Genomic DNA, 27,320 nt, shown 5'->3' with positions numbered 1-27,320 from the left:
ACTCATAAAGATCTGCCTGCCTCTGCCTCTGCCTCTGCCTCCCTCAGTGCTGAGGTTACAGGAGTGTACCCCACACACTTATCCTCCATGACTTTTACCCATCCCTCTTAAGCAGGGTCTCTTGAACCCGGGGTTTATGCCTTTGCTAGGCTGGAAGCCTTAGACCCCCGCAATTCTCCCGACTCTATCCATTTCACTGGGACTACAGGTAGGGAACATTGCCTTGTTATGGGGCTGGGATCTGGATTCCAGACCTCGTGAGTGCCAGGCAGGCACTGTGAATTGTGCAGCCATCTTCCAGCTCCACGCTAGCTCACCACTTTCTTTCTTTCTTTCTTTCTTTCTTTCTTTCTCTCTCTCTCTCTCTCTCTCTCTCTCTCTCTCTCTCTCTCTTCTTTTTGAGACAGGGTTTCTTTGCATTGCCCTGGCTGTCCTGGAACTCACTCTGTAGACAAGGCTGGCCTCCATCTCAGAGAGATCCACCTGCCTCTGCCTCCCAAGTGCTTGGATTAAAGGCATCCACTACCAAAACTCGGCTTTCCTTCCTTCCTTCCTTCCTTCCTTCCTTCCTTCCTTCCTTCCTTCCTTCCTCCCTCCCTCCCTCCCTCCCTCCCTCCCCCTTCTCTCCCTCCCTTCTTCCTTACTTCCTTGCTTCTTTTCTTCCTTCCTTCCTTCCTTCCTTCCCTCCTCCCTTCCTTTCTCCTCTCTCTTTTTCTGAGGTTTGAACCTAAGGCCTCACATATGCTAGGTGAATGCTCTACCACTGAGCTACCTCCTTAGCCCTTTGTATTTTTGTAGTCTTTAGACTTTATTTTATTTGTTGTTTTATTTTTTTGCTGTGATAGAACATCATGACCAAAACCAACCTGAGGGAGGAAGGGTTTATATCAGCGTATATCTTGCGGTCTATCCTGAAAGGAAGTCAGGGCAAGGACTCAAGGCAGGAACATGGAAGTAGGGAACAAAAGCAAAGGCCATGGAGGACTGTTGCTCAGTGGCTTGTTCTTCATGGTTGCTTGTTTTCTTTGTTTCTAAACTAAACTTTAAAAAATATTAAAAGTTATGCATATTGAAGTTTTGCTTGCACGTATGTCTATCCACCATGTAGGTGCCTGATGCCTACGGAGACCAGAAACCATGGAATTTGAATTACAAATAATTGTTAGCCATCATGTGGGTGCTGGGAATTGAACTGAGGTTTTCTGGAGGAACACTCATTACTCTTAACTGCTGAGCCATATCTCCAGTCCTCAGCCTATTTTCTTTCTTTTTTTTTTCTCAGCCTATTTTCTTAAAGCACCTAGGACCACCAACTCAGGGGTGGCATCTCCCACAATGATCTGGAGACTCTCCCATCAATCATCAAATGCCCAGTCTGGTAGAGTGATTTTTCTCAGTTGAGGTCCCCTCTTCCCAAAGGACTCTAGCTTGTATCATAAAGCTAGCCAGCGCGTTACCTGATTATTGTGCTGGGCACGAGTGTGCACACACCTGTGTGAGTGCAGACACATATGTGGCTTATTTATTTGTTTTTCTTTGTGGTCATGTTCCTGCACAGTGTGTATGTGGAGGTCAGGGGCCTTTGGGAGTGGGTTCTCTCCTTCCACCGTGAGTTCTGAAGAAGGAACTCGGGAAGTCCAGCCTGCACAGACTGCTAATGAGTTAGTTATTTTGTTTTTGCCAACTTGATATGAGCTAAAGTCATCTTAGGAAAGGGAAATGTTTGTTGCGGGATTGCCTCCATCAGATTATCCTGTTGGATGTTGTCTTGATTAATGGTGTTGTAGTGGTGCCGCTGCTGGTCCTGGGATCTATAAGAAAGCAGGCTGATCAAGCCATGAGGAGCAAACCAACAAGCATGTTCTTCCTGGCTTCTGCTTCCTTTCCTGCCCTGACTTCCCTTCATGATGGAATGTAAGCAGTAAACAGAAACACGCCCCCCCCACCACCAAATGCTTTGGTCATGATGTTTATCATGCAGAAAGCCCTCTTACCCTCTGAGCCATCTCACGAGCCCTATTTTTAAAAAATTCTTTCCTTAGTAGCTTTAATTCATTCCTGAAAGTCGTTTAATGAAAAGAAAGCCCCACTGATCAGGGTAGGCACATTCTAAAGCCATGATTACATAAACAGACTTTGAACACTGCATGCAATGGTGTGAGGGATTGTTTTGCCTATTTCTGTTATACCGCTTTCCCTTCCAAATTTTTATCCCTTAGAGCTCATGGTTGCATTTTACTGAATAAAGTCCAACACAGAAATACAATTTGGAAAACATTAAGGTCTGATGCTGTGATATGTCAAAAGAAGGGGGAAAAAAAGCACACATGGCCATCAGTCATGGATATCTTCATCCTGCTTTCTTGGCAAAAAGACTAAGCAAAATTCTTCAGGTTCATTCAGACACAGTATACATGGAGCGTGCCTGGAGTTTCTTCTGTATTATTTTATCCTTCTATCAAGATTTTTGTATCAAATAGATTGGCTATCTTGCCTTTGTCTAAAGGAATAATGTTGCTATAGCACAAAAAAAAAAAAAAAAAAAGTTGTAAGGCCAGGCATGGTAATCGGAGGAGTTGGAGAAGCAGAGAAGACAGTGACGATCCTGGGTCAGGGATGTAGCTCAGTTGGTAGAGTATTTACCTAGCATGCATGGGTTCCTGGGAGGAAGCAGGAGGATCAGAAGTTCAAGGGCACCCTCAGCTACATAGCAAGTTTGAGGCCAGCCTGTGCTACAGAAGATGATATCTCAACAACAAACAAACAAAACAAAACAAAAAAGAAGAAGAAAAAGCTGGGGGAATACACAGTTGTCTAGAAGGCAGAGGCAGCACCCTCACAGCAGTGACCGTGGTATCCCCTCTCCAAGGCCAGGAGAACAACAGCTGAGGACATGGACGCCAACAGGTCCCTTTTCTTCTGCCTGTGCCTTCTGGCTGTTCCCGGTGTCCTAGTAGGTAGGTGACGGCTCCATGGGGGAGGAGGCTGAGAATCCGGGTCAAGGTCTGAGTCCCATTGTCCACAGAAACACTGCAGGACATACTGAACACGATGAAGCGCCTTGAGAAGCCCATAGGCCGGTCTTACGGAGTGAGGTGAGTCAGGTGTACCTACCCTCGGCCACTGTCCATATACGGCAGGCAGTGACTGAGTACCCACAGCGTGCCTGCTACCAGGATCTGGACTTGCAGGAGAGGCTTGACATAGCCTCTCACAGTTTATTGCCTACTGGGGCCCTTCAAGGTAGTGTTCTAAACTGAAAGGGTCCCTTCAGGGGCGCTAAGGCTTGGGCGGAACAGAAGATCTGATGGTGGGAGGGCTGAGTGGGGTGGGGGTCAGAAGCCCCACCCCTAGGCTGTCTCAGCTCTTCTTACCCCACTGCTACCGGTTCCTAGGCATATCCACCAACTGGAGCAGAAGCTGCTCAATGCCAGCTTCTATGGGCACAACTTGACCCTGCAGACAAACTCCATCCAGTCTCTGGTCTTCAAGCTGAACTGTGACTTTCCCGGTCTCTCCCTGTCCAGCGTCACTATGAGGAACATCTCCAAGGTCAGAGACAGCCAGGGAAGTCCTGCTCTGCCCAGATTGGCTGGGAGCAGTCTCCTCTGCTTTGCTGTGGGGAAGAACAGAAAGAGGGGGTGCTCTATGACTCCTCGTGGTCAGGGTCTTCATCCTGATTTTGCCTGGAGGTGGGTGGATGGCAGGTCCCTGGGACTGGTAACAGCCAGGGCCACCTGTGTCAGAGGGTCGAGGCTCAGGCAGGGCCTGGTAAGGTTCAATGGGGAGGGAGCACGAAGGTATTGACACTGGATCTGTGGTCTTCATCCTGTCTGCTGCTATCCGCAGGCCTGGGAGCCGCATGCCATGCAGTTCCCAGCTGAGCTGACCAAGGACGCCTGTGAGACCTCCCGGCCTGCCGAGCTTAGGCTCATCTGCATCTACTTCTTCACCAGTCACCTCTTCCAGGTCAGCAGAGGGTGGCCAAGGAAGCTTCTGTTCACGGGTTGGCCTGGAGACGGGGACCAGCTCACTGTGGCTGCTCGCTGCGGCTGCTCACTGCCTCCCTGGGCCCCACTTTCCTTACCTGCTTTAGGGAGAGACAAAAGCAACTTAAAGAAGAAAGGGTTGGTTCTTGCTCACAGTTTCAGGGTGCAGTGCATCATGGTGGGAGTCATGCAAGGGTGCACAGGTCCAACCTCGTCTCGATAACCCCTCACAGGCCCCAGAACCTTGACTCAGGGCGATTTGAGATCTTGTCAAACTGGCAATATTCGTGAGGGCTGCAACCTGCAAATGAGACCCAAGACCTTCGGCTGTCAATGTCTGTTCTGAGATGGGAGACAGACAGACAGACAGAAAGCAATGGGGAGGACTGGCTGGGAGGAGAATTCTCATCTCACCCAGGGTTTCTCTGGCTCCCCTCTACATAGCCCCTTTTCTACTTCTAGGATGGTCATAACTCAACCCTGCTCAATAACTACGTTCTGGGGGCCCAGCTGGATCACAGGCCCCTGAACAACCTTTCCAAGCCAGTCAACATCAGCTTCTGGCACAACCAAAGTCTGGTAATGTTGGGCCTGCCTCCACCTTGGCCTCAGACACTTTCCCTTTCAGCCCTTGTTTTCAGCCAAACCGAAAGTCGTAGCACTGTCCTGGAAACAACTTTAAATCTCTTCTTTGAAAATTTCTGCAAAGAAGTCAGGAAGAAGTTTTTCACAATTTTATTTTTTTAGGTTGCTAGGGCTAGAGTGCCAGCTTAAGCACGAAAGAGGATGTAGGTGTTCCTATCAACGGATGTTCAGGCAAGTTCTACCTTCAGGTCTGGCTGGATCCAGGCATGGATCTAATGCTGTTAGAGTTCAGTCTTCTCTAGTCTTAGCAATGTTTTCCTGCCTTGGCTTCATTTCTATGGTAAGGTGGATGCTGAAGACGCCATGTTTCCTTCTGTTCTCAGAAGGCTCCCCCCAACCCGTGCAAACCAGAGCTGACTCGTGTCTATGGCTGAACCAGGCTGTGTCCAGAACGATGAGATGTGTGCATTTGCTAGGCTGGGTCACGTGGGGTGAGGGTGATCTTGGTGCTGATGCTGGAACACAGAAGGGTACCCGGAATACACAAGTCCCGATACTGCTGCTTCTGGGCCCCCAGCCTGTCTGCATCCTGTGAGGAAGCCCACAGTGCTGTTTTCTGCCTCCGTACGCCTCCAGACCGGGCAGGAAGGCTTGCATGCCCAACTTCACAGTGACCTCTCCTTGCACCTTCTGAGCTCTGTCACTGCCCTTCCTTTTGGAATGAGTGTTCTGTTTCCCTTCCATTCAATCCATGTACCCCTAATCCATGTACTTCTGTCCCTCCTTTGCTGCCTTCCATGCAGCCACCCAGGACTTGGCTGCCAATGAGTTTCTCACAGTGGGTCTGAGCCTGGGAGGAGGCAGCAAACAGCGGGTTATAGAAGACCCTTGGCACAAAGGGCCAGCACTGCCCCCTACCCCGAATACTGAATAATGGCCTTTCGTGTTTCTGCCAACCTGTCACGTGGATATGTATGGTCCATTTTACAGACGAATAAACCCAGGCTCAGAAAAGATTGATCTCTTGTCCAGGACACTGAGAACTTGTGGTGAAGGTGGGGCTGGTGTCTGGGATTGTCAAAACCCAGCCAGCTCCCACAAAAGGCTGACAGTGGTGCAGTTGAATCTCTCTTGGGACCCAGGCCCCCCAGCCCCGAACGCGGGATCTTGTCCTGCACTTCTGGACTGAACCCCACATCTCATTTCAGGAAGGGTACACAGTAACCTGTGTCTTCTGGAAGGAGGAAGCCAGCCAGCGCAGCTGGGGTTTCTGGAGCCCCGAGGGCTGTTACACAGAGCGGCCCTCACCCTCTCAGGTGCTCTGCCACTGCAACCACCTCACCTACTTCGCTGTGCTCATGGTATGTGGACATTCGCCCTGAGTTGAGGAAGACGAGAGCTGCAGGAGCCCCTGATATGTGGTGGAGGAGCAGGGCTGAGGACAGCCTAAGGACAGTGAGCCCAACCTTTCAGGCTTAAAACTTAGGGACTTGCGTTCTTTAAAAGTCTGTTAGGATGCAGGTATGGCTTGATCCAGGGGCTAAATCACACTAAGATAGGATTCCATCTCCAGCCCTCAGTATGCTTGCTCTGTCCTGGTTTGGCCCTCAGCTAGAATGCCCTTATGGGATACTAATGCCTTGCTGGCTTTCAGACAAATGGAATTCAAGAGCTTCCCTTATCCAGCCTCAGTCCTGTATCAAATCAGGGTGGAGGCTCTTGAGGCAATCAGATAGACCAGGGTTGGGATACCTGTCTGTACAGCGGGAGAAGTGGTTCCCTAACCTGTGTGCACGAAGTGTGATGAGAGTATTTTCAAGGAGGAACAGGGATAAGAGTTGCAAAAACCATAGTGTTATGGCTTCATTCAAGGCAGGACTGGGCTGAAGGGAAGGGATTTGGAGCTGAGGTCTGGGAGGCCTCTCTGGTGTAGCGCAGAGAGAGCTGGGCATTTCTATCTTCAGACCCTCCTCCTCTCTGGCCCTGTAGCAGCTCTCTGGAGAGCCGGTGCCTGCTGAGCTGCAGCTGCCTCTTGAGTACATCTCCCTCGTGGGTTGTGTCATCTCCATCGTGGCCTCGCTGCTCACCATACTGCTTTATGCCCATGCTAGGTAACCCTGGCCTTGCCCAGCCCGCCTGCCCTACTGCTACTCTGCCTTTCTTCTTACCCTAGCTTCCCCGGGGCAGGTGGGGTTGCTCAGAGGGAAGGGCCACGGGGCATGAGCCAGCCTGAGGGTGTGGCAGCCGTTGGGTCCCTCCCCGTTTGCTTCAGTTTCCCCATCACTGTGCATCTGTGAGCCAGGCCATGGCACTGTCTGGGTGATGTCGCACCCACAGGAAGCAAAGTGACTCCATCACACACATCCACATGAACCTGAACGGCTCTGTCCTGCTGCTGAACGTCGCCTTCCTTCTGAGCTCCCAGATGGCCCCGCCCGTGGTGCCCACCTCAGTGTGCGTGGTGCTGGCGGCCCTCCTACACTACGCGCTGCTCAGCAGCCTCACCTGGATGGCCATCGAAGGCTTCAACCTCTACCTTCTGCTGGGGCGTGTCTACAATGTCTACATCCGTCGCTACTTGCTCAGGCTCTGCGTGCTGGGCTGGGGTAAGGGACGTCCGCCTCACCTGCCGTGTCACTGAGTCCGCACTATCATGTCCGACTCCACCCCCATCAATGACATCAGCCCCACCATCTCCTCCACTCCCAGCGCCACCATCGCGCCTGCCCTCACTGCCATATCTACTTCTGCTTTCAGCACTATCATTATGACTATCGGTGGCTGTTCCTGCTGTCACCACCACTACGTCCGTCCCTGCCTCTGCCACCCATGCCTGCCTCTACTCTCGTTTCCACCCCCCGCTTGTCATTCTCATCGCCTTCCTTACCTTCACCACATCCCACCACCATCCCTGTACTCATCTTTGCCACATCAGCACCATCGCAGACACTCCCACCACCACTTTAGGCCATCTTTCTATTGTCTCTGTTTCCCCTCAAGCTCCCCAACCAACGCCACCTCCTGTTAGCTCCCTGCCACCTCGCAGGTGACCACCACCACTGCTGTCACTCGGCCCTGGAATCTCACTAACAACATATTGGAGATGAGCCTCTTCCAAGACCAAGTTCTGGACTCTAAAGCTGGACCTTGTGTGAGGCTACAGCTTAGCACAGCGTGTGTGTGCCCCTCCTCTGTCAGCGGGCTCAAGGACCAGAGCCAGCTCACCTTGGGGCCTCCTGAGTCTGTATCTCACCCCCTCAGGCTCTCCAGCCCTCTTGGTGCTTCTTCTTCTGGCGATCAAGAGCTCAGTGTATGGACCCTGCGTGATCTCTTTCTCCAAAAGCCAGGAAAATGGTACAGGCTTCCAGAATGTGTCCATGTGAGTGCCCGGTGAGATAGAAGGGCCACCCAGGCCGGGGCTCCCTGTGGTGAAGTGATGGCTGAGGGGCAAAGAGGAACAATGGTGTAAATGGAGGGATTCAGCTTAGCTCTTCCTTTCTTGCACAGAGCACAGGACATTGCCATCCTGCGGGAGGAAAATGCTGGTTGGGGGTGGGGGTCGGGGTGAGCTCAGCCTCCATGGGGTCTGGAGGAAGCATCAGAGGAAGGACAAACCCTGACGTGGATTTCTACATGAAAGTACATCAAGCTTATCATTACAAACCACTTCCAACATCTGGATACAATACAGTAGAGTAAGAGATGCTTGTGGAGGGTGAGTGAGATGGGTCGTGGGTAAAGGCACAAACCTTAGAACCCCAGTTCTATCCCTGGAACCCGTGGTAGAAGGAGAGAAGCCAACTCCCGAGAGCTGTCCTCTGACTACCACATCTGTGTGTAATGCCTGCATACATCATATACATACAACAATAAATAAAATAATAATAAGACCCTCATGAAGCCATCTGGAGAGCTGACAGGCAGCCTCGCCCCCACGGCTCTGCCTGGCAGCTCAGCATGGCTGAAGGCTCACGCAGTACACTTGGTGAGTAAACTCATGTACAGTGCTCACAGTGAGGGCTCAGCCCCACTGCCAGCCCCATGCCACAATAGGGCCACCAAGACACAGGCAGCTCAAGAACTCATCCACGAGGGATCCCAGGATGTCAACAACCAACAGTTAGGACTCAGCCCACCAGCAGCTCCAGCGTGGTCCCCCAGACATTGCCTATCTGCAGCTTCTGGCTGCCACTGGGAGTTTGGGGAAGAGTGAGGAGTGGCATAGATATTACTGAAGGTGAGCTCCTTTAGAGATGTATTTCATTTTATTACACGCAAAAGAGCTTAACTGACAGGTCCCCAGGATAAAAACACAGCGGTGTACAAATGGAAACCTCCGAACCAACTTCCCTGCATTTCCCTCACCCTTTCCTGTCCTTTTTTTTTTTTTTTCATGGCTGCTAGCAGTTTATTTTCTGCTTGGTGCAAGGCACAGTTATGGGGTCAGTGCTGTGAACCAAGAGGGGCTCTCTCCAGCTCCTGCTGCTGTCCGTTGCTTCCTGCAGCCTTCCTAGTTTACAGGGTAGGGTGGGTAGGTGGGTCTCTGGCCTAGCACCACTTAGGCTGGGGCTGGCTGGTGATTCTGCCAAATCAGGACTGGACCCTGGTGTTAGCCTGGCCAGGATGGATGACTGGCTGCTTCTTCATGGTTTCAGGAGCCAGGTTACTGGTGATCGGGCTTTTGGGGGTCTGGGAGGACTCTGCTGAGTGCTCAGGGGACTCCAACACTGTGGCCATGAGTGGGAGGGTGGGCTTCCCGAAAAAGAAGCTGGCCCACAGTGGCCAAGATCGGCCTTGGGGAGACCCGGGGACTGGGGCACAGCATCTCCCGGGTACTCGGCATTTCCGTAGGAGCTGTTGCTGGACGAGGAGCTCAGGTGTTGCCAATAGTAGTCATGGGTTGCCATGAGCGAGCCGCTGGAAGGGATGGAAGCCATGCTTCAGGGCAGGGGTGCTGCTGTGACCTGAGCAGAATGTAGGCCTGGTCACCGCACACCGGAGTGGGTCCCAAGGCCCCCAGGCCCTTCAACAGAGTGGCTCCAACCAGCTCCAGCCGGCTCAGGGGCGACCCCTCCTCACCGGCCTCGCTTTGATGACTTTATCTCCTGTTAAAAACCCATAGCTCTCTACCATCTGCCTGTCATCTGTCTATCGTCTCTCTAGTGTGTATGTATGTGTCTATCTATCTATGTATCATCTATCTGTCTGTCTACCTACCTCCCTAACCGACCTATCTACCTACCTATCACCTACTTTCCGGTCTTCTCACCTTTCATCTATCTGCTTCTGAAATGATGTTTTAAAAACTGAAATGATGTTTTAAAAAGCACACCTCAGACACAGTCCGGCCATGCAGCGGGGCTGCTGGAGTAGCGAGCAATGGTAGCGTCTTCGTGCTAGAATGTTCTGTAGCAGCAAAAGCAAAGGACGCTCAATGCACCAATGTGGATGCCTCTTGCAAATGATCCTCACAGACACCGGGACTCCAATGTCAGAGCCCCAGGGGAAGGGGGGCTCTAGATACATGATTGTGACAGGAACAGGGGGTCAGGACCCAGAGCAAAGGGCTTCCAGGCCCACCATTGCCCCTAACTAATGTGTGCTCCCGAGCAGAAACCCCAGTTTTCTTAACTGTAGGATGGAGAAGGTTAGATGCCTGGCCCTGGATTGCCATGAAGATTGCCTGGGATAACCCATGCTGGCCATGGGGCCTGGTATCTGACCTGAGCGAAGAACAGCACCTGTCTTGAAAGGAGGCATGTGCCATTGTATAAAGGTGATAATGGTGGGACAGGGTGGGAGAGGAAGCTTCCCAGAGCGAGAGCCCAGGCCACTGGGATGTTTCTCAGGCTGGCATGGGAGAGGTGAGACAACAGAAGGAGGGGAGGAGGTTCTGTTGGGTCCGATTCGAGGTTTGAGGAACCATGGCTGAAAGGAGGTACTTCAGTGAGTGGGTGATCCTGCTGTGGTGACCAATGCTGTGGGGCTTTGGTATATGAACTACCAGGCAGGTTACAACCACTGGAACAGCAAGACCAGTGAGGGATAAGAGCTGGTCCCAAGGCTCAGGTGCACTTGGCCTCCTGCAGGTCTGTGCTAATCCTGGCCTTCTCCCTTTTCCTGCAGGTGCTGGGTACGCAGTCCCATTGTACACCGTGTCCTGGTCATGGGCTACGGTGGCCTCACATCTCTGTTCAACCTAGTGGTGCTGGCGTGGTCTCTGTGGATCTTGTGCAAGCTCCGGGCACGGGAGAAGGCGCTGAGTCCCGGGGCCTACCGAGACACTATCATGGTGCTGGGCCTCACTGTGCTACTGGGCACCACCTGGGCCCTGGCCCTCTTCTCCTTCGGTGTGTTTCTGCTGCCTCAGATCTTCCTCTTCACCATCTTCAACTCGCTCTATGGTAAGGCTGCAAGAACTCACGGGATGGCGGGCGCTCGGATGGGGGTAGTCCCTGAGGGCCTCTAAGCCAAGGGGTGGATGATGACTGAGCCACAGCTCAGTGATTTAAGGTGGTCTAGGGGCAGTTCTACCCAGAGGAGAAGCTTGCCTCCAAAGTTCACGGAGGCGCTCTCTGGATCTGTTCCTTTGTCTCCCAACAATGGGAGACTGTTGGGTTCTAGTGACATACTCACTGACCAGCCTGTCTTGCAGGTTTCTTCCTCTTCCTGTGGTTCTGCTCACAAAGGCGTTACTCAGATGCCGAAGCCAAGGCAGAGATGGCGAGATGGAGGCAGTCAGCTCCTCCCAGGTGACACACTAACCCAGCTCCTGGCCTGCAGCCTCCGCTTTTCCTACTGCCAGCAATCCGTGGCCTTGGCTCATCCAGGGAAGGTGGTAGTCCGGCAGTGGGACAACAGAGCCCACAGTAACCTGGTAACCTGCAGGGATGGCTTCCGCCTCTAGACTCACCGAGGGTGGAAGGCAGCGCGTGGCTCTTCTTCCTGGTCCATCTTGTCTGGGTGCAAGCCCATTGGCACAGAGCACTGGCTTGGGAGTCAGGAGCCTGCGCTGACTGGACCACACCTTGCCCCTTGCTCAGCACTTATAGATACTTACAGTACTGTGGCCTCTGGCTGGAGCCACTCTTTCTTTTACCAGTCTGACGTGATGATCGCTCCAACCTTCTATCTTTCCAAAGGTCAGGAAATCCAGCCCTTCCTCCTTCAAATCCTCACAGATGGTTAGACCAGAAGCCAAGGCCAGGCCTCTGTCTCTTTCCCTGAAGCTGAGCCAACTGGGCTTGAGGGATCTAGATGCTAGACCCCTTTGTTGGACTGGATTTTCCTGATGGACGCAAGGGTGTGTGTTCAGCATTTAGTAACTTTCTGCCCACAGTGGGAGACCATCTGCTCATTAAGTTAGTGCTTTCCCAAGGATAGACAGCAGGGGGCGCTGTTGGCTTGTGACCCAAGGCATTGGTGCCAAACCTGCCCCTGGAAATGCAGCTGTTACCTGTCTGAAGATCCATTGACCAGTAGAAGCCCAGGACTTCCAGCGCCTTTACCTTTCACACGTCCATTGTCTCTTTTCCTGTGCAGCAGACTGAGGTCACTTTGGGGGCTTTTGGAATGTGCCCAGGCATTCCTGGCACTAGAGCAGCTGGTTTGGGGTAGCTGGTTGGGCCCACACCAGCCATCAGACACATGCTGTACTTGAACTTCAGTAAGGGAATCAGAGGAGGACTCCATCCTCCCATGGGGTCCTCCGCCTTTCTGGGTGTTTCTGGGTTCTTAGCCTCTCACTGGCTGAGGAGTGTGGTACAAGCTCTGGGCTCCCTGCCTGGGCTCAGATGCCAGCTCTGTGGCTGTGGACAAGACGCCCAGCCTCTCTGTGCCTTAGTTTCCCATCTACAGCAGGGACAACTCTTCGTAGTAAATCTTTGGAAGAGTCAGTAAAAGAAAGAGTCCGCTTCAGTCTTACCGCGGTGAGCCCTCAGTGTAGGGTGACGGCCTGAGCTAGGTTTGTATTAGCATTTTTATCCTTATTATGTGTGTACTCGTGTGGATGTGCGCATATGCATGCAGTTGCAACACCCCTGCACATGTGTACTAAGTCAGAGAATGTTGACTTATCCCCTTGAGATGGGGTTTCTAATCAATATGGAGCCAGACTGAGGGCCGGAAAGCCCAGCGATCCTCTAGTAACTAGAGTCTAGTTTCACGCCCCTGTTCCCATCCCCCCGACACACACCAGTGCTGGGGTTACAGGTCCATGTGGCCAGTCTTGGCTTTGTACATAGGCACGGGGGTCTGAACTCAGGTCCTCCTGCCTGTGTACAAATGCTCTTATAACTAGCTCTTCAGCCCCTGTTGTTCAATTGAGTCAAGCTGTTCAGGTCCCAGGCCTGGTGCTGTTTGACCTCAGAGCTCCTCCTCAGACTTACCTTTTCATTCCTGTTTTAGGGCCTCCTCCCCCACGTTTCTTGGAGGAGAACCTTGCTCAGTCCTTCTGGCCCCTGGGGTGCCAGTGGCTTCACAGTGCCACTGCAGGCTAGCCCATGCCCCCATGCCCAGTTCCTCTGGCCCATTTAGCACAGCCTTCACAAAACCTCCACATTTGCACCACAGGGAAGGCTTCATTTCCACTCTGGTCCCAGGCAGAATCTTCCATCAGATCCTCATGGTTAGTCCAGCACGGAGATCCTTGGTCTGGCTTATCCACGCTAATGAGGGTGCTGAAGGATCATGGGAGTTTGGATGACTGGGTGGGAGGGTGGGAGAGGTGACCCAGGTGAAGCAGGGCCAGGTCTTTCAGAACAAATAAGTCCAGAGCTACCCAAAGGATAATGTGGTCACAGTGACAGCCTTAGGCCCCAGGCTCTGAGCCCCACTGGGGCCCAGGCTCTGGGGTGGCACTTCATGTAAATACTCCAGTGGGGGTGGGGAGTGGGGGTAGCCAAGGGAGGTATGGGCTCCCCACTTGGCTCTAGTTGTCCTTCAGTCTTCCCAACAGACTCAACCTAGGTGGTGGACCAGCTCCCGAGCTTCCAGACTGGCAGGAGGGCACAGGGGTCTGGGAGGGAGTTTGAGGGCGCTGCTCAGAGAAGGACTCTGAGGAGGCCTATGGTGAAGAGCAGACGGTGGGTGGGTGTGAGGTCAGGAAGGCCCTGGGGTCTGTTGAAAAGAGGACTCCAGATAATGCAAATGAATTCCACTTTTGAAGACACGCTTACGCTAAGAAGTTACTCGTTTATTTGAAATTCAAATTCAGCCTCGTGGCCCATATATCTATCTTTATTGTTGCTAAATCCAACCCTAATTAAAGAGTATTGGCTCAGGAGTCTGGGTGTGGGCTCTTCATCTTTCAGATCACCCCACCCAATACCAATTGAGCAGCCCCTCTGCCCATGAGATGAGCCCACTCTCTCAGCCCACTCAGTTCTTCCTATTGCCAGCACTAGCCACCAGCATAAACCCCAAAGGCCCCCCTTCTGGACCTCCTTACCGGCCTCTTTGCCTTCCTTGGAAGCAGAGGGACCCCCTCTCCTGCAGCCTGAGTCTGTTGTCGCTGCAGCTGAAATCATCTCACATCCTCCTCTTCCTCCTCCTCCTCCTCTTCCTCACTGCCAAACTGCCAGTGGATCTTGGGAGCACAGGGTGCCTGACATGGCCAGGCATGGTGGCACATGCCTTTGATCTCAGTGCTTGGGAGGCAATGGCAGGTGGATCTCTGTGAGTTCTAGACGTGACCTCTCTCTAGCCCAGTTCCCCTTTCTCAGTCTTACCACACCAAACAACTTTCATTTCCCTATACAGCATACTTCTCATATTTTTTTTTCCGAAATCCCCCCCCTCTCCGCTGCCTTTTATTTTATATAATGATGGCCACACATCCTTAGCAGTTCAGCTCGGTAGATCCCCAACTCCCTCCAGCCTGAACAGAGACGTCCCTGACCTCCGGTCTGGATGGAGCTTCCTTTCAGCTCCCTTTCCCCATAGCAGAAGTTATTTCTCTGTCTTGCAACTAACTGTCCCTGTCTGGCTCAGCTGCCAGACGGAGAGCATTTTGGAGACAGGTGTTGTGTCTCATTTGCTCATTCATCCATCATATAATGGTTTAGCACTTATATTTTGGGCCTTGCACTAGTTGCTAAGGATATATAAATGAACAAGTCATCACATTCTCGTGTGGGGGTGTCCTGCAAGAAGCAGTTTAGCAAGTGGATATAAAATATGACAGCTGGGACCATGTACTGTGAAGAAACATGAGAGAAGGTGAGAACAGCAGGGGGGGGGCTGCAACCCTGGTTTCACCAGAGACATGCTGGGATGTTAGACTTGGTGGGAGCGGACCCAAACTGGTCATTGGTCGGGCAGGGTTTCCTAGAACAATTTTTCCACGTGGTGATAGTGAATTTGGGGGGGAGCTAGGGGTAGGGGGGAATGAGATGGCAAGTTTCCTATGAGATTAATCTCCTACAGAGCTGGGGTGGCTCTGGGTCAGGAAGCCCTCTGTAAGAAGGTAGCAGTCTCAACCTGGAGGAAAAGATCTCTTGGTTAAGTTAGGAGGATTTTCTCTGTGAGTAAGCTCAAGAAAAAGGTTCCAGATCTACCTTCCCAAACCACAAGAGTGTGAGCCACCACAAGGGGCAAGGCAGAGAGCACAGGAAGAGCACAGAACACCAAGAGGCCATAGGAGATGTTTAAAGAAATAAAAGCTGCAATAACAGGATATATCCATAGGTAAGACAAGGAAGGATGGTGTGGAGAGAGGAAGAGGAGGAGAAGGAAGAGGAGGAGGAAAGGAAGAGGAGGAGGAGAAAGAGAAGGAGCAAAAAGAAGAAGGAAGGGCAGGGAAGGGGAAGAGCAACAGCAGCAAAATGGAACTTCTAGAATTAAAAAACAATCCCAAGACATTCAATCAGCCATCCACAGCCAAACAGATTTGGAAGTTGGGAGTTGCTTATAAGGTGACAAGGGTTATGACACAAATTATAGGAAGAATGGCAGAGGCTCAGAGAGCAGAATCAGAAAAATCTCACAATGGAGTCCCAGAAGAAGAAACTAAAAGGAAGAAGGCAGGCACAACAGTCAAAGGCTTTCTAGAAGAGATGAAGAGCCGACCCACGGAGCCAGGAAGCACGGCGCGTCTCACGTAGAACGCCTGCACTTGGCACATCCGACAGAAACTTCAGATGCCAAGGGTAGAGAAGTGAGGAGAGAAGTCATTGAGAAAGCACAGACAACATGGGGACATGAGTTGTAGCAGTAGCTACAATAGCTGGGAGACTGAAATGAGGTCCCCAAAGAGAGGGGCACCAGGAAATGTCAGCTAGGATTGCCTGCAGCAAAGAGCCCTTTCATAAACAAAGACACAATGGAAAATACATTCCTTCTAACATTTAAAGGTGAATAAAAGCTGAGAGCAATTCAAAGAGATTTGAGATTGTACTTCAACAAGGAAAGTGATTCCAGAAGATCGCCCGGAGACACAAGAAGGAATGGCGGGCACAGAAAACAGTGGGTATAGCAAGGCCCGTCACGCCCATGTGTTTCAAATAGTGTCTCCATTTGTTAAAGACAGACAAATGTGAAATGCCAGAGAACAGAGTGTAAGTCAAGAGGGGAAAGATAGTGCCACAATGGCCAGAAACTATTGTGTTTAGAGGTTACAAAGGTTGTCAGTACATTGATGTTAAAGCTGTGGTTTGCAAAGGATTCAAGTATGCCCTCCCCAAAAGCTCACAGGCCAGAAGCCCAGGCCGACAGAGAGGGCTGGTGGATGGTAATACGGGAACCTGGCCTTGACAGGGATGCATTCGGCGCCCACAGAGCCACAGTCAATTCCCATGAGGATGGATTGTTTTGTCATGGTCACCCAATACACCCAAACTCACTGTTACCCCAGGATGGCCTTGAACTTTGGGTCCTCCTGTTCTCTCTTCCCCGAGTGCTAGGATCACAGGTGGGTGCCGACAGACCCAGACGGGGTATTGTTAGAGAGAATAAGCTCTGATCCTCATCTTTTTCTTTTTTGTCTTATATGATCTCTTCTCCACTGTTACCTTAGGGTTCTCACCAGAGGCTAGATCAGTGCAACCACCCGGTCTGGAGTCTTCTGCCTCCTCACTATGAGCCAAGTCAATCTCTTTGTGCAAAAAGCCCAGGCGTGTGTATTTTGTTACAACCACGGAAAGTGGGCTAATACAACTGGATGTTGCTCTTTAAACGTACACGGCAAGACTTCCAGGGTAATGATAAAGAAAATAAAACGGAATGAAATACATTTTATTCTAGGGGAGGAAAAAGTGGTATAGGAAAAGAAAGTAAATAAAACTATGTTTAAAATACGTACTTGTTATTCTTTTTTGTGTATGGGTGTTTTGTCTGCATGTATGTCTGTGTACCACATGAGTGTTTCATGCCCATGGAGGACAGAAGAGGACCTCAGATTTCCCCTGGTTGTTAGCAGCCATGTGGGTGCTAGGAATTGAATCCTGGTCCTCTGCAAGAGCAGGATATGCTTTTAACCACTGAGCCTAGTCTCCAGTTCAAAGTTCTTTTTTTTTTTTTAAGGCAAGGAGAGAAAAAAAAGAAAAAGAGAAAGTGAGACTAATAAAAAATAATATTCAAAAGCCTCAAAAATTAAAACCAGGCCAGGCACGGTGGCACATGCCTTTGATCCCAGTGCTTGGGAGGCAGTGGCAGGTGGATCTCTGTGAGTTCTAGGCCAGCCAGGTCTACATAATGAGTCCCAGGATAGCTAGCCAGGGCTGCAAAGTAAGACCCTGTTTCAAAAACAAGAGTCACACAAGCTTCTCATACAAACAAATAAGCAAAAACAAACAACAAAAAATGGTGCTAGAAGCAAATTAGCTCACTTGTTAGCTCTAAGCCCTGGCACATGCTCGCACCAGGATCCCAGCATGACGTGTCACAGTCCCAAGCTGGCCCTCACTGATCACCGTTTGTGAGTGCAGAGTGTGGGACACAGCCCACCCACCATGAAAGTGGGTGTGGCTAGGCCACACAGTGAAATGTTATAAACATAAAATGCTGAGCACCACAGTTCCACTTACTGAAGGAAAGGGCCTAAGAGCAAACAGTCCCACAGAACACAGTCCAGTGCCATTTAAACCAAGAAGTAATTACCAGGGAAGCGCACACACTGTGCTGAGTGAGTTACTCAGGCAAAGCACCGCAGCAGCACAGCGTTCTGAGTGGTACAGGGGAGCCCTGGGAATTTGTGGGCTATGTGCAGAAGGAAGTGGACACTGTTTCCTTTCTTCCTGTCACCACCCGTCCTCTCCCTCTTTTCTTTGGTCCTCATGGTACTCAGGATCCTTGTGCATGGTGTGCTAGTACTAGAACCCCAGCCATTCACCCAGTTTTTGAAAAATGATAAAAGATAGTACAGAATTGCTATGTTTTTTAAAAGGATTATTATTATTTTAAATTATGTAAATAAATGTGTGGATGTGTGCATGCATGTGCAGTTGCCTGTGGCAGCCAGAAGAGGGCATCAGATCATCTGGAGCTGTAGTTACAAGGGGTGTGAGCTGTCTGACATGCGTGCTAGGAATCAAACTTCAGGTCCCCTGAAAGAGCACCCACCACTCTTAACTGCTGAATATTTTTTCCAGCCCTAGACATCTCTACTTTTGAGAATTCAAAATGTTCTTCCTTTGTGCTCTACTTTCTCCCCTCAAAAAAAAAAAAAAAAAAAAGACTTTCTGTGTATCAGATTGTCTCTAAATGTTTCATCAGCTCATTTGTTTTTTACCACAGACTTGTGAAATAATCCATATCAGCTAACTCACAGGTGGAAACTGAAGGACACAGAGAGGTAGAGCGCCTTACCTGAGGTCACATACTCTCTTGTTGCTGATGCGGAGATTCAAGGCATTCCTTATTGGAAATGTGAGGGTGGGAGTGAGCCCCAGGACAGCAATCTCCAGAGAGGGCTGGTGTGTGCTCACACCAGAATAACCAGAAGATTCTTCTCAACGATACTGCCGGGGCCAGAAAGGTACAGGCATGGATTCTGGGCAGGCTGGGCTCAAGCTGCTTGCCTTGGCTTGTCAAGCTTCTAGGTGACTGTATTTTCATATCTGCATCCTGGTTGTGCTTCAGGACGGTGTGAAAAATGTGAGGCACCTGGCCCACTGCCCCACGCGGCAAGCCTTTGAGTTTGTTGTCTAGACTGTTGGGCACCTGTCTCCGAACATCGCTGGCAACATCTTCAGGCATCCTTTAACAGATTTTAGCCAAGACTGGATCCTTTGGGGTGTCAGGGAACAATGGGACCAGTGCCTTTGACCATGAAGCTGCCGCACACCGTCTCAGAGTCTTTGATGGAGCCTCCTCTCGGGTACAGCAGTCTGTTCTGCAGGTCTATTACCAGTATCCAGCAGCTGAGACTCTCCAGGGCTGCCAGGCCAGGCTTTGGAGTGGTCATTCCCATGGTGACCACGAGGGGGCAGTATTGACCACTTCTGCCTTTCTCCACGTCCAGGCAGCTGCTGAGGGCAAAGGAGAGGCTCAGCATTGTTGTCTGCTGGGTGGACAGTCTCCCGCTAGAGTGCCCTTGGGGTTCTGGCTTGATCCAATTTCCGTTACAGAAGTATTGCTATCTGTTTGTTCTGACCCCTGACCATTTCTTAGTTCATTCTCTCATCTGTCTATCCACCCATTACTCCATCATCTTTCATTTGCTCAACTGCCCCTTCATGCATCAACCCATTCGTTATCTTCCACTTACTATCCATCTACCCTCTCTCCCTCCCCTCCGTCTGTCTGTCCACCCTAATGTGTGCCATCTTATGACTTTATGTGCACATCCATCGATCATCACGCCCCGGCCCAAACGTCAGCTTTATCCCTCATACAGAGAGAACCTCTCCTGAGCCCGGCCTTGTTCAGCCATACGGTACCCATGATGGAAAGAGACCTGGACATCAGGGTGGCAAGAGGGATCCGATGGTAGAACTTGGGCAGTGGGAGAAACTGAAGGTCTTTGTCCAAGGCATTCCAGTTCCTTGTTCCATGTCAAGAAGCACATTCCGGCAGTGAGTGGAGATAGAAGGGCTGCAGGGAGGAGCGACTGTCCTCGGTTGACCTTAAGTAGACAGGAGATGCGGGTGCCTCCCGGCCTCCACATGCTGACCCTGAGGAAAGACAGTGGGCGGCTGGGATCAAGGTTTTGAATGCCGAGGTATGTGGGATGGCCCACGAAACTAACTAGAGTTATCTGAGAGGAGAAACATTTCATTTCAGAGATTGCTTCCATAAGATCCAGCTTTAAAGTGTTGGTCGAGAGCCCAGGGCCCGCTTCTTCCCTTCGGGTTGCTAAACATGCAGGCAGCTACCCAAAGGAAGGAAGGAAGCTTAGCCAGGCAGGCAGGTCAGTGAAACAGCCTGGGCACTTTATTTGGGGTGAACAAGGGTTCTATATGAACCTTGGGGAGTGGGGAGGGGCTTTCGGGGGGGGGTGCACATCATTGGCTGTGGATGCTTTATTTGCATGGAGAGGAATTCCAGGCACCAGGCTACGTGACTACCTTGAGAATTGCGAGGGGGGGCCTTCTATGCTGAGGCAGGCGGGCACAGAACAGGGGGGGAGTGATCCGAGGTCTCGGGACTGAGATTTTCCGGGTTTAGACACATCTTGGCCTCACTCTAGCTCCATGCTGGTTTCCTGGTGGCACAGTCCGTGTGCACCACAGTTTGTTTGTTTGTTTGTTTGTTTGTTTGTTTGAGACAGAGTTTCTTTGTGTAGCCCTGGCTGTCCTGGAACTCTGTAGACAAGGCTGGCCTCGAACTCACAGAGATCATCCTGCCACTGCTCCATGACTAGGCATTTTCTTAATTAGTGATTGATGGCTAAGAACCCCGCCCACTGTGGCTGATGGTGCTGGGTTCTATAAGAAAGAAGGCCGAGCAAGCTGGGGAAAGCAAGCCTGTCAGCAGCATCCCTCCACGGCCCCCGAATCAGCTCCTGCCCCTAGGTTCCTGCCCTGTTTGAGTTCCTGCCCCAACTTCCTTCAATGACAGTGATGTAGAATATAAGCCAAATAAACCCTTTCCTCCTCAACTTGGTGGGTTTTGTTTGTTTGTTTGTTTGTTTTGTTTTTTTGGTCATGGTGTTTCCTCACAGCACTAGAAACCCTAACTAAGACAAGTTGAAACCAGCGCAATGGGGTTGCAATGGGATTACCAGAGACCTGACCATGTGTTTTGGGGAAATTTGTGGAAGCACTTTGGAACTTTGGGCTAGAAAAGCCTTTGAGTGTTGACAGGAGCTCAGTGGGGTGTTCTGTGGGAGCTTGGAAGGTAAGAAGGTTGAGTACAGTGCTGGGAATGGAGGCCTGGCTCGTGAAGTCTCAGAGGGAAGTTTAAAGAGTCTACCATTTGCTATTCTGAACTAAGATTCTGTAGTTCCAATCCGCTGGACTGAAGCGTTCGCTCAGAGTCAGCACGCAGAAGCTGTGTTCCAGTGCTGGCTAAGGTTGTACCTCAAGCTGAGGCACACTGTTCTAACAATGACCGGGGTAGTGTGAGAGTCACCCAGGTAGAACTAGTTTTGAAGGCTTGAGGATGTCATGGAGAGCAGCTGAGGCTTGGCACCGTGAGAGGCCAGGAGACGCCATTGGTGAAGCTGCAGCCCCAGTGGCAGCTGAGGGCCCAGGAATGAAGGGGTCGTTCAGAGAAGGTGAGGCTCGGAACCATGAAGAGAGCCTATGGGAGGCTGTTGGTGAAAGTGCGGCCAGGTGCAGCAAAAGAGCCCAGGCTTTTGGAGATGCCAGAGCCATGGATGACCACCAAGAACAACAGCAGCAGCGGAGTGGAGCCTGGAAGACACCTGTGTGTGCTGCGGAGGGCAGATTTGGAGAGGTGACCCTAGCCCTCTGGAGAACCAGAAGATCCTGAGTGACTCCCAGGTAACTGGACATTGAGGTATTTGTACTGTGAGAGTTTGATTTTGCTCTGTTCAGATTGTGACTGTGCCCTGGTTCTTCCCTCCTGAAGGTATTTAATTTAATTTCGATTTTTACAGGAGCCCACAGCCGAAAGACTTTGAGCTTTTAAAGGAGATGTTGGATTTTTAGAGAGCTTAAATATTTTGAAGAGACTAAAATGTTAATGTCTGAATCTGTAAAGACTGTGGGACTTTTAATGTCATTTATGTTTTAATGTGGGGTCTTGGTTGATGAATAAGACAGAAAAGCTGGGCTGTGATCCCAGGACTCTGGGGACAGAGGCAGGTGCATCTTTGCGAGTTAGAGGCCGGTCTGTTCTACAAAGCAAGTCCAGGATAGCCAAGGCTACAGAGAAATGCTGTCTTGGAAACAAAACAAAACACAAATAATAAACAAACAAAAAGCCCAAAACAAACAAAAAGGAAGAAAAGGTTGTGGCCTAACAGTAACACGTTTGAGTGTCAAAGTGACAAGTGGTCAGTTGTGCTCGCAAGTCGTATGCCAACTTGACACACAAACTAGAGTTACCTGAAAGGAGGGAACCTCAATTGAAAAAGTGCCTCCATAAGATGGGGCTGTGAGGCATTTTCTTAAATAGTGGTTGATGGGTGAGGGCCCACCCCATTGCGGGAGTTTCCATCCCTGGGCTGGTGGTCCTGTATTCATGAGAAAGCAGGCTGAGCAGGCCGGGGAAAGCAGCACCCATGGACTCTGCATAAGCGCTTGCGTCCAGGTTCCTGCCCTGTTTGAGTACCTGCCCTGACTTCCTTCAGTAATAAGCAGGGATGTGGAGTGTGAGCCAAATAAACCTCTTTCTCTCCAACTTGCTTTTTGGTCTTGGTGTTACAGAAACCCTAACTAAGACAGAGTAACGAGAGAGGTGACCAGGTGGTGTGTGTGGTACTGCTTTTCTTTAGGGTAAACAATGACCTTACTCTAAGAAGTGTATGTTCTCTCTCTCTCTATCATTTGTGTAATGGAACACACACACACACACACACACACACACACACACACACACACTCACTATCATTTGCTCCCTTCATACCACCCTCTTCTCTTGAGACCCTTTCTTCCCAGTCAGGAGCCCATTGGCCAGCTAGAGCCTTGGCACCTGTCTCCTGCTCTGAGGGGTTTCCCCTCTAGAGAATTTGATGACAATTTTATGGCCAGAGGAGAAGGTGTGACAGACACCCGGTTGGCTCTTGGTGGAAAGTCCCTGCTGAGGGCTCCAGTGAGGTGGTTAACTGGTGGTTTTAGGTTTGTCCCCTAAAGAGTCTGACTCAGCCCAGGGTTGCTGTGCCCTCACCCCTCTTTGTCACCACACAACTCGATGAGATCTCCGTTGTCAGGATGCCGAGCCACACCCCTGAAGGAGGCCAGGGAAAGGCATAGGTCCTGCACACAGAAGTGTGGGGCAGCTTGGACAGAGCAGGTTAGGTGTACAGGAATACTACCACAGCAGGTACCTGTCCTCTGGGCTTGCTACAGTCCAACACAGGATGGGAGACAGATGTCAACATCTCCTATGAGGCCCTGACACTGGCTGAGACAGACATGAGGATAGAAGTCCCTGTGATAAGTGATGGGGCAGAAGGACGGGAAAGGCAGCAATGACTAGGTAGTTTCTGGCACTTTAACACTGAGGCAACGACAGGCTATCATAAGAACCAAAGCAAAACCAAAGCTTAAAGAGGAGAACTCATTGTTTCCTTTCATTCAGCCTCACATTTAAGCCCCGAGATGCCCCAATCCTCCTACAAGCACCATCGAACCACTGAACTCTGGACACTGAGAACCCCAAGCTAAGCTGGGCCTTGCAGGGTCCAGTAAGGTGGGATGTGGGATTGGTACCTTGGAACTTAGCCACAGTCATTGTGGGAACAGGCTCTGGCAGAGGGCACCTGGCCACAACCTGGGTGGGAGTTACAGCACCTACCCTGACCTGCTGTGCGGGGGGACCACATGGGAAATCCCAAAGATTTGGAATCAGAGCCAAACAAATGCCAACAAAGAACACACACACACACACACACACACACACACACACAGAGTCTCACTCAGGGCAGGGCAGGGCAGCCACTCCAGCCAGCAGGATCCCATAGATGATCACTCAAGGTGGCAGGTTAGATGGAGGACTGGTCCTTCCTAAGAGGACTGTGGATGGGCCTTTGACTCTAATGGGCAAACAATGGCAACAGGGACCTGACTTCTTTAGCAGTTCAAATGGATATGGGGCTGTTGAGATACCTGAGCACACAAAGATGCTTCCTGGGCAACTCTGGTCCTTGGAACCCACATGAAGGCAGAGGGCAAGACCTGACTCTGACCTCCTCATGCATGCTGTGGTTTATCCTGACCACCCCATGCCTACACACATCATGCACAGGATACACACAATCTTAACAGAACAAACTTTAAAGTCATGGCAAAACACAGACCCCAGAGCCATCCACAGGGAGGAGCACTATGTCTGTGAATGTTTCAGCTGGAGGGCCTTCCAGACAGCCAAGACTGGCCAGTCTGGGAAAACACAGGCAAGTGACCAGATCTCCCAAAACATGCAAGGAGTTTAGATGGAGACTGGCAACCAGAGCCACCTCAGCCTAGGCGCTGCTTGCTCCCAGAGGGGTCATTTCTCTCTGGGTAAATGTTGGCACCTTTCTGGTGTGATACCCACTCAGACCACAATGCTCATTACAGCTAGAACGGAAGGGCTGGGCAAGTGTACTTATGACAGGGAGAAAAAAAAATACAACTTAAAGAACCCTAAATGGCCCAAAGTTTCTGTCTCTTTTATAGGAATAAAATTTTGAATATGAACAAGTATTTTATTTAAATATTGATGGGGAGAACACTTTAACAGTTAGTGAAGCATTCAGAAAGGGAATCTACAGAGCTGGAGAGATGGCTCTGTGGCTAAGGGCACTTGCTTTTATCCCAGAATATCTGAGTTTAGTTCCTCATAATCCATGTTGGACAGCTCACAACTGCCCATAACTCCAGCTCCAGGGGCTCTAAGACCCTCGTCTGGTTTTTGTGAGATCCTACATTCACACAACATATACATTTGTACAGACACACATGCACATATACTTAAAAACATTAAAAAGAAGAAAACAAAGAAACAAGAAACAACCGTAACAAAATGGATCTGTAGGGAGGTTGAAGATGCACCTTCAGTCAGCTTTGTATTCCTAAGTTCCTCACCCGTGACTTGGTGTCCCCGAGTGGAAAGACTTGCATTGAAGGCTCAATTCCGGCAGCCTCTCATATTGGCTTCCCTCTCTCCAAGGAGTCAAGAGGTCCTCACTGTCTGGTCTGCAGTGAAAGAGTGGTTTTATGGTCCCCATGTCCCAGCTCAGGCTGCTTGAACTTGCTATGCAGACCCGGCTGGCCTCGAACTCACAGAGATCTGCCTGCCTCTGCCTCTGCATTGGGGGTTGTTAGACAATAGGCAGGACGTTGAACAAAAATAATCGACAAAACACGTGTCAGCACCATCCTTATGAGGAAAGGGAGCCTGGATGCCACATCAGCAGGCTCTGTCCTCTTTCCACAGTGTCCCTGCACCAAAGTGGAACATTGTCCCAGCCTTCAGAAAAACCCCTGGTTTTATATTAACTTCCCCACCTAAGCCCTGCAGCATGGTTTTGCCTGCCTCTCCCCCCAACTCCTTCCTCCCTCCCCCACTCCTCCCTCTCTTCTTCCTTACTGGGTTTAAACTCAGGGCCTTGTGTACACTAGGAATTGCTAGCACTCAGCTATATAGCTCTCTCTCTCTCTCTCTCTCTCTCTCTCTCTATATATATATATATATATATATATATATATCCCTAGTCCTCTTTAGAAAGTTTCTTCTCTTGAGGTCCTCTTTTCCCAGGTGTGTAAAGTTGACTGCCAAGATTAGCCACCATACGGAGAAGCAGACACAGTCAAAAATATGGCCAATGCTCTGTATGTGGGTTGTTGTTTTTTTAATGTACTCAGAATATCCTGATGAGTGATGAAATTGATTTTATCTTCCCAGTTTTTGACTGTTCTGTTTTCCCTTCCTTACTTCGAGAACATCGCTGTGTATGCATTTGCGGGCGTGTGTGTGTGTGCGCGTGTGTGCTCTTGTTGGTACTGAGGGATCACACCCAGGGCTGAACATGCACTCTGCCTCCCAGCCACACCCCAGCTCCTAGGACAGTGTGCTGATGTGGTGACAGTAGGCTCCATTATCTCACGGCTGATCTCAAGGGAAAGTTCTTGACAGTTTCACCTGAAAGTATAATGTTTGATGAGGTGTTTTTGGTTTGGTTTTGTTGTTTTTTTTTTTTTTTTTTTTTTTCATTAAAAAAAAATCAGATTTAGGAAGTTCCCTTTTGTTTCTGATTCGCTAATTTTTTTTTCTTTCAATCTTAAATGGGTTGGGTATGATAGTGAATTTCTTTTTCTCTTGTTTTGTTTTTAGAGACAGGGCTTCTCATTGTAGCTCTGTCTCGTTGTTGTTCTGGAACTTGCTCTGTAGACCAGATGGCCTCAAACTCAAGAGAGCCACCTCTGCCTCCCAAGTGCTGGGATTAAAGGCGTGCACTGCTACAGTATTTCTAACCCCAGCACTTAAAAAGCTGAGGCAGAATTGTGAGTTCAAGACCAGCCTGAGCTACATAATAAGGTCCAGTCTCAACAAACCCTAAAAAATAAAAAGCACGACTAGATGCCCAGTTTCAACCCACACCTCTTTTGGCTGTATTGTAATGATTATTTGAACTTCCCACTTTGATCCGTCCCCGAATGGCCACAGCCATTTTCCTATCTTGCCTTGGTTGAACAAAACTCAATTAGACATTGAGTGTTTTCATCAGAACTGGAGTTACTTTGCTAATATTTTAAGAACTGTTGCCTCAGAGGAGCAGGGCGGGAGGAAGGCAAGAGAGGGAGAAGGAGAGGAAACACTGTATTTTTTTCTTGCTTGTTGTTGAGCTTGAGGGTCTGATTATAATTATCTCAGAAAAAGATTTTGTATCTTCACCAGGGCTTGGAACAACTCGAAGCTATTAGTTAGTTCTCCTGGGAATGTTGTTCAGGACTGCTGGTGAAGTTGCCTGCACTTGACCTGGCCTTGTGGGAAGATCTGTGAACTCAGTTACAGGTTCTTCGGTGTATAGGTCCTTTCGGGGTTTCTATCCCTTCTTGTTAACTTTATTTACTTATTTTGTGGGCATATATGTTTGTGAACAGGCATGGGCATCGGCACCACAGCATGTGTGTGGGGGCCAGAGGACAACTTTTGGTTCTCTTTATCACCTTGTGGGTTTGAGGGATCAAACTCAGGTCAAGTTACGCTCAGCAGCAAGCCCCTTTACCTGCGGAGCCTTTTTCCTATATAAAGCTGTGCTTTCTAGCTTTAAATCTTTTGTCTCTTTTTATGATTGTCTCCATCCAATCGGAAGTAAGTTCTTTTCAGCTGGAGCATTTGATCCATTTTTAATCTCATATAAACATAAATATAATACACGCTTAATGTAAATATTTAAAATAAACCCTATTACCTTCTGTTGTGTTATGAATCCCACTCATCCTATTCCTGTCCTCTAAAAGTTATTTGTGTCTATTTTATCACTGTTTTTGCTTTTTGAATTTGATTGACAGTTCTGTCTCTAGCCCTTTTCTGCTACCTTTTCTGTCTAAAGTGCTAGATAAGAAACATTGCAGCTTCCGTGGCTCTCGGAGTCTAGGGTCTATTTAACGATTCCCTTTCTGGCCAGCCCTGGGCTTGGCTTCTGTCTTGCTCATCTAGAAAGTGCCTGAACCTAAGCCCACATGTGCATATCTG

At 50.0% G+C, this 27,320-nt stretch overlaps 1 protein-coding gene and 1 pseudogene across 1 annotated transcript; one reads left to right on the top strand and one right to left on the bottom strand.

Annotated features, from left to right (window-relative positions):
- The first annotated feature begins 2,166 nt into the window (after nucleotides 1-2,166).
- Nucleotides 2,167-11,338, top strand: Adgrg5 (adhesion G protein-coupled receptor G5). Its single transcript, XM_060393257.1, is given in 12 exon segments — nucleotides 2,167-2,957; nucleotides 3,026-3,095; nucleotides 3,396-3,552; nucleotides 3,850-3,969; nucleotides 4,452-4,568; nucleotides 5,783-5,935; nucleotides 6,564-6,685; nucleotides 6,912-7,180; nucleotides 7,836-7,953; nucleotides 10,701-10,978; nucleotides 11,230-11,297; nucleotides 11,300-11,338. Coding segments are annotated over 12 exon segments (1,575 nt in total). The 5' UTR covers nucleotides 2,167-2,893.
- LOC110551168 (pancreatic progenitor cell differentiation and proliferation factor-like) lies at nucleotides 9,075-9,511 on the bottom strand (annotated as a pseudogene).
- Nucleotides 11,339-27,320: the final 15,982 nt, after the last annotated feature.

Source organism: Meriones unguiculatus, chromosome 10 (assembly GCF_030254825.1).
Source record: "Meriones unguiculatus strain TT.TT164.6M chromosome 10, Bangor_MerUng_6.1, whole genome shotgun sequence".
Classification (NCBI taxonomy): Eukaryota; Metazoa; Chordata; class Mammalia; order Rodentia; family Muridae; genus Meriones; species Meriones unguiculatus.
This window is presented reverse-complemented; position numbering and strand designations above follow the sequence as displayed.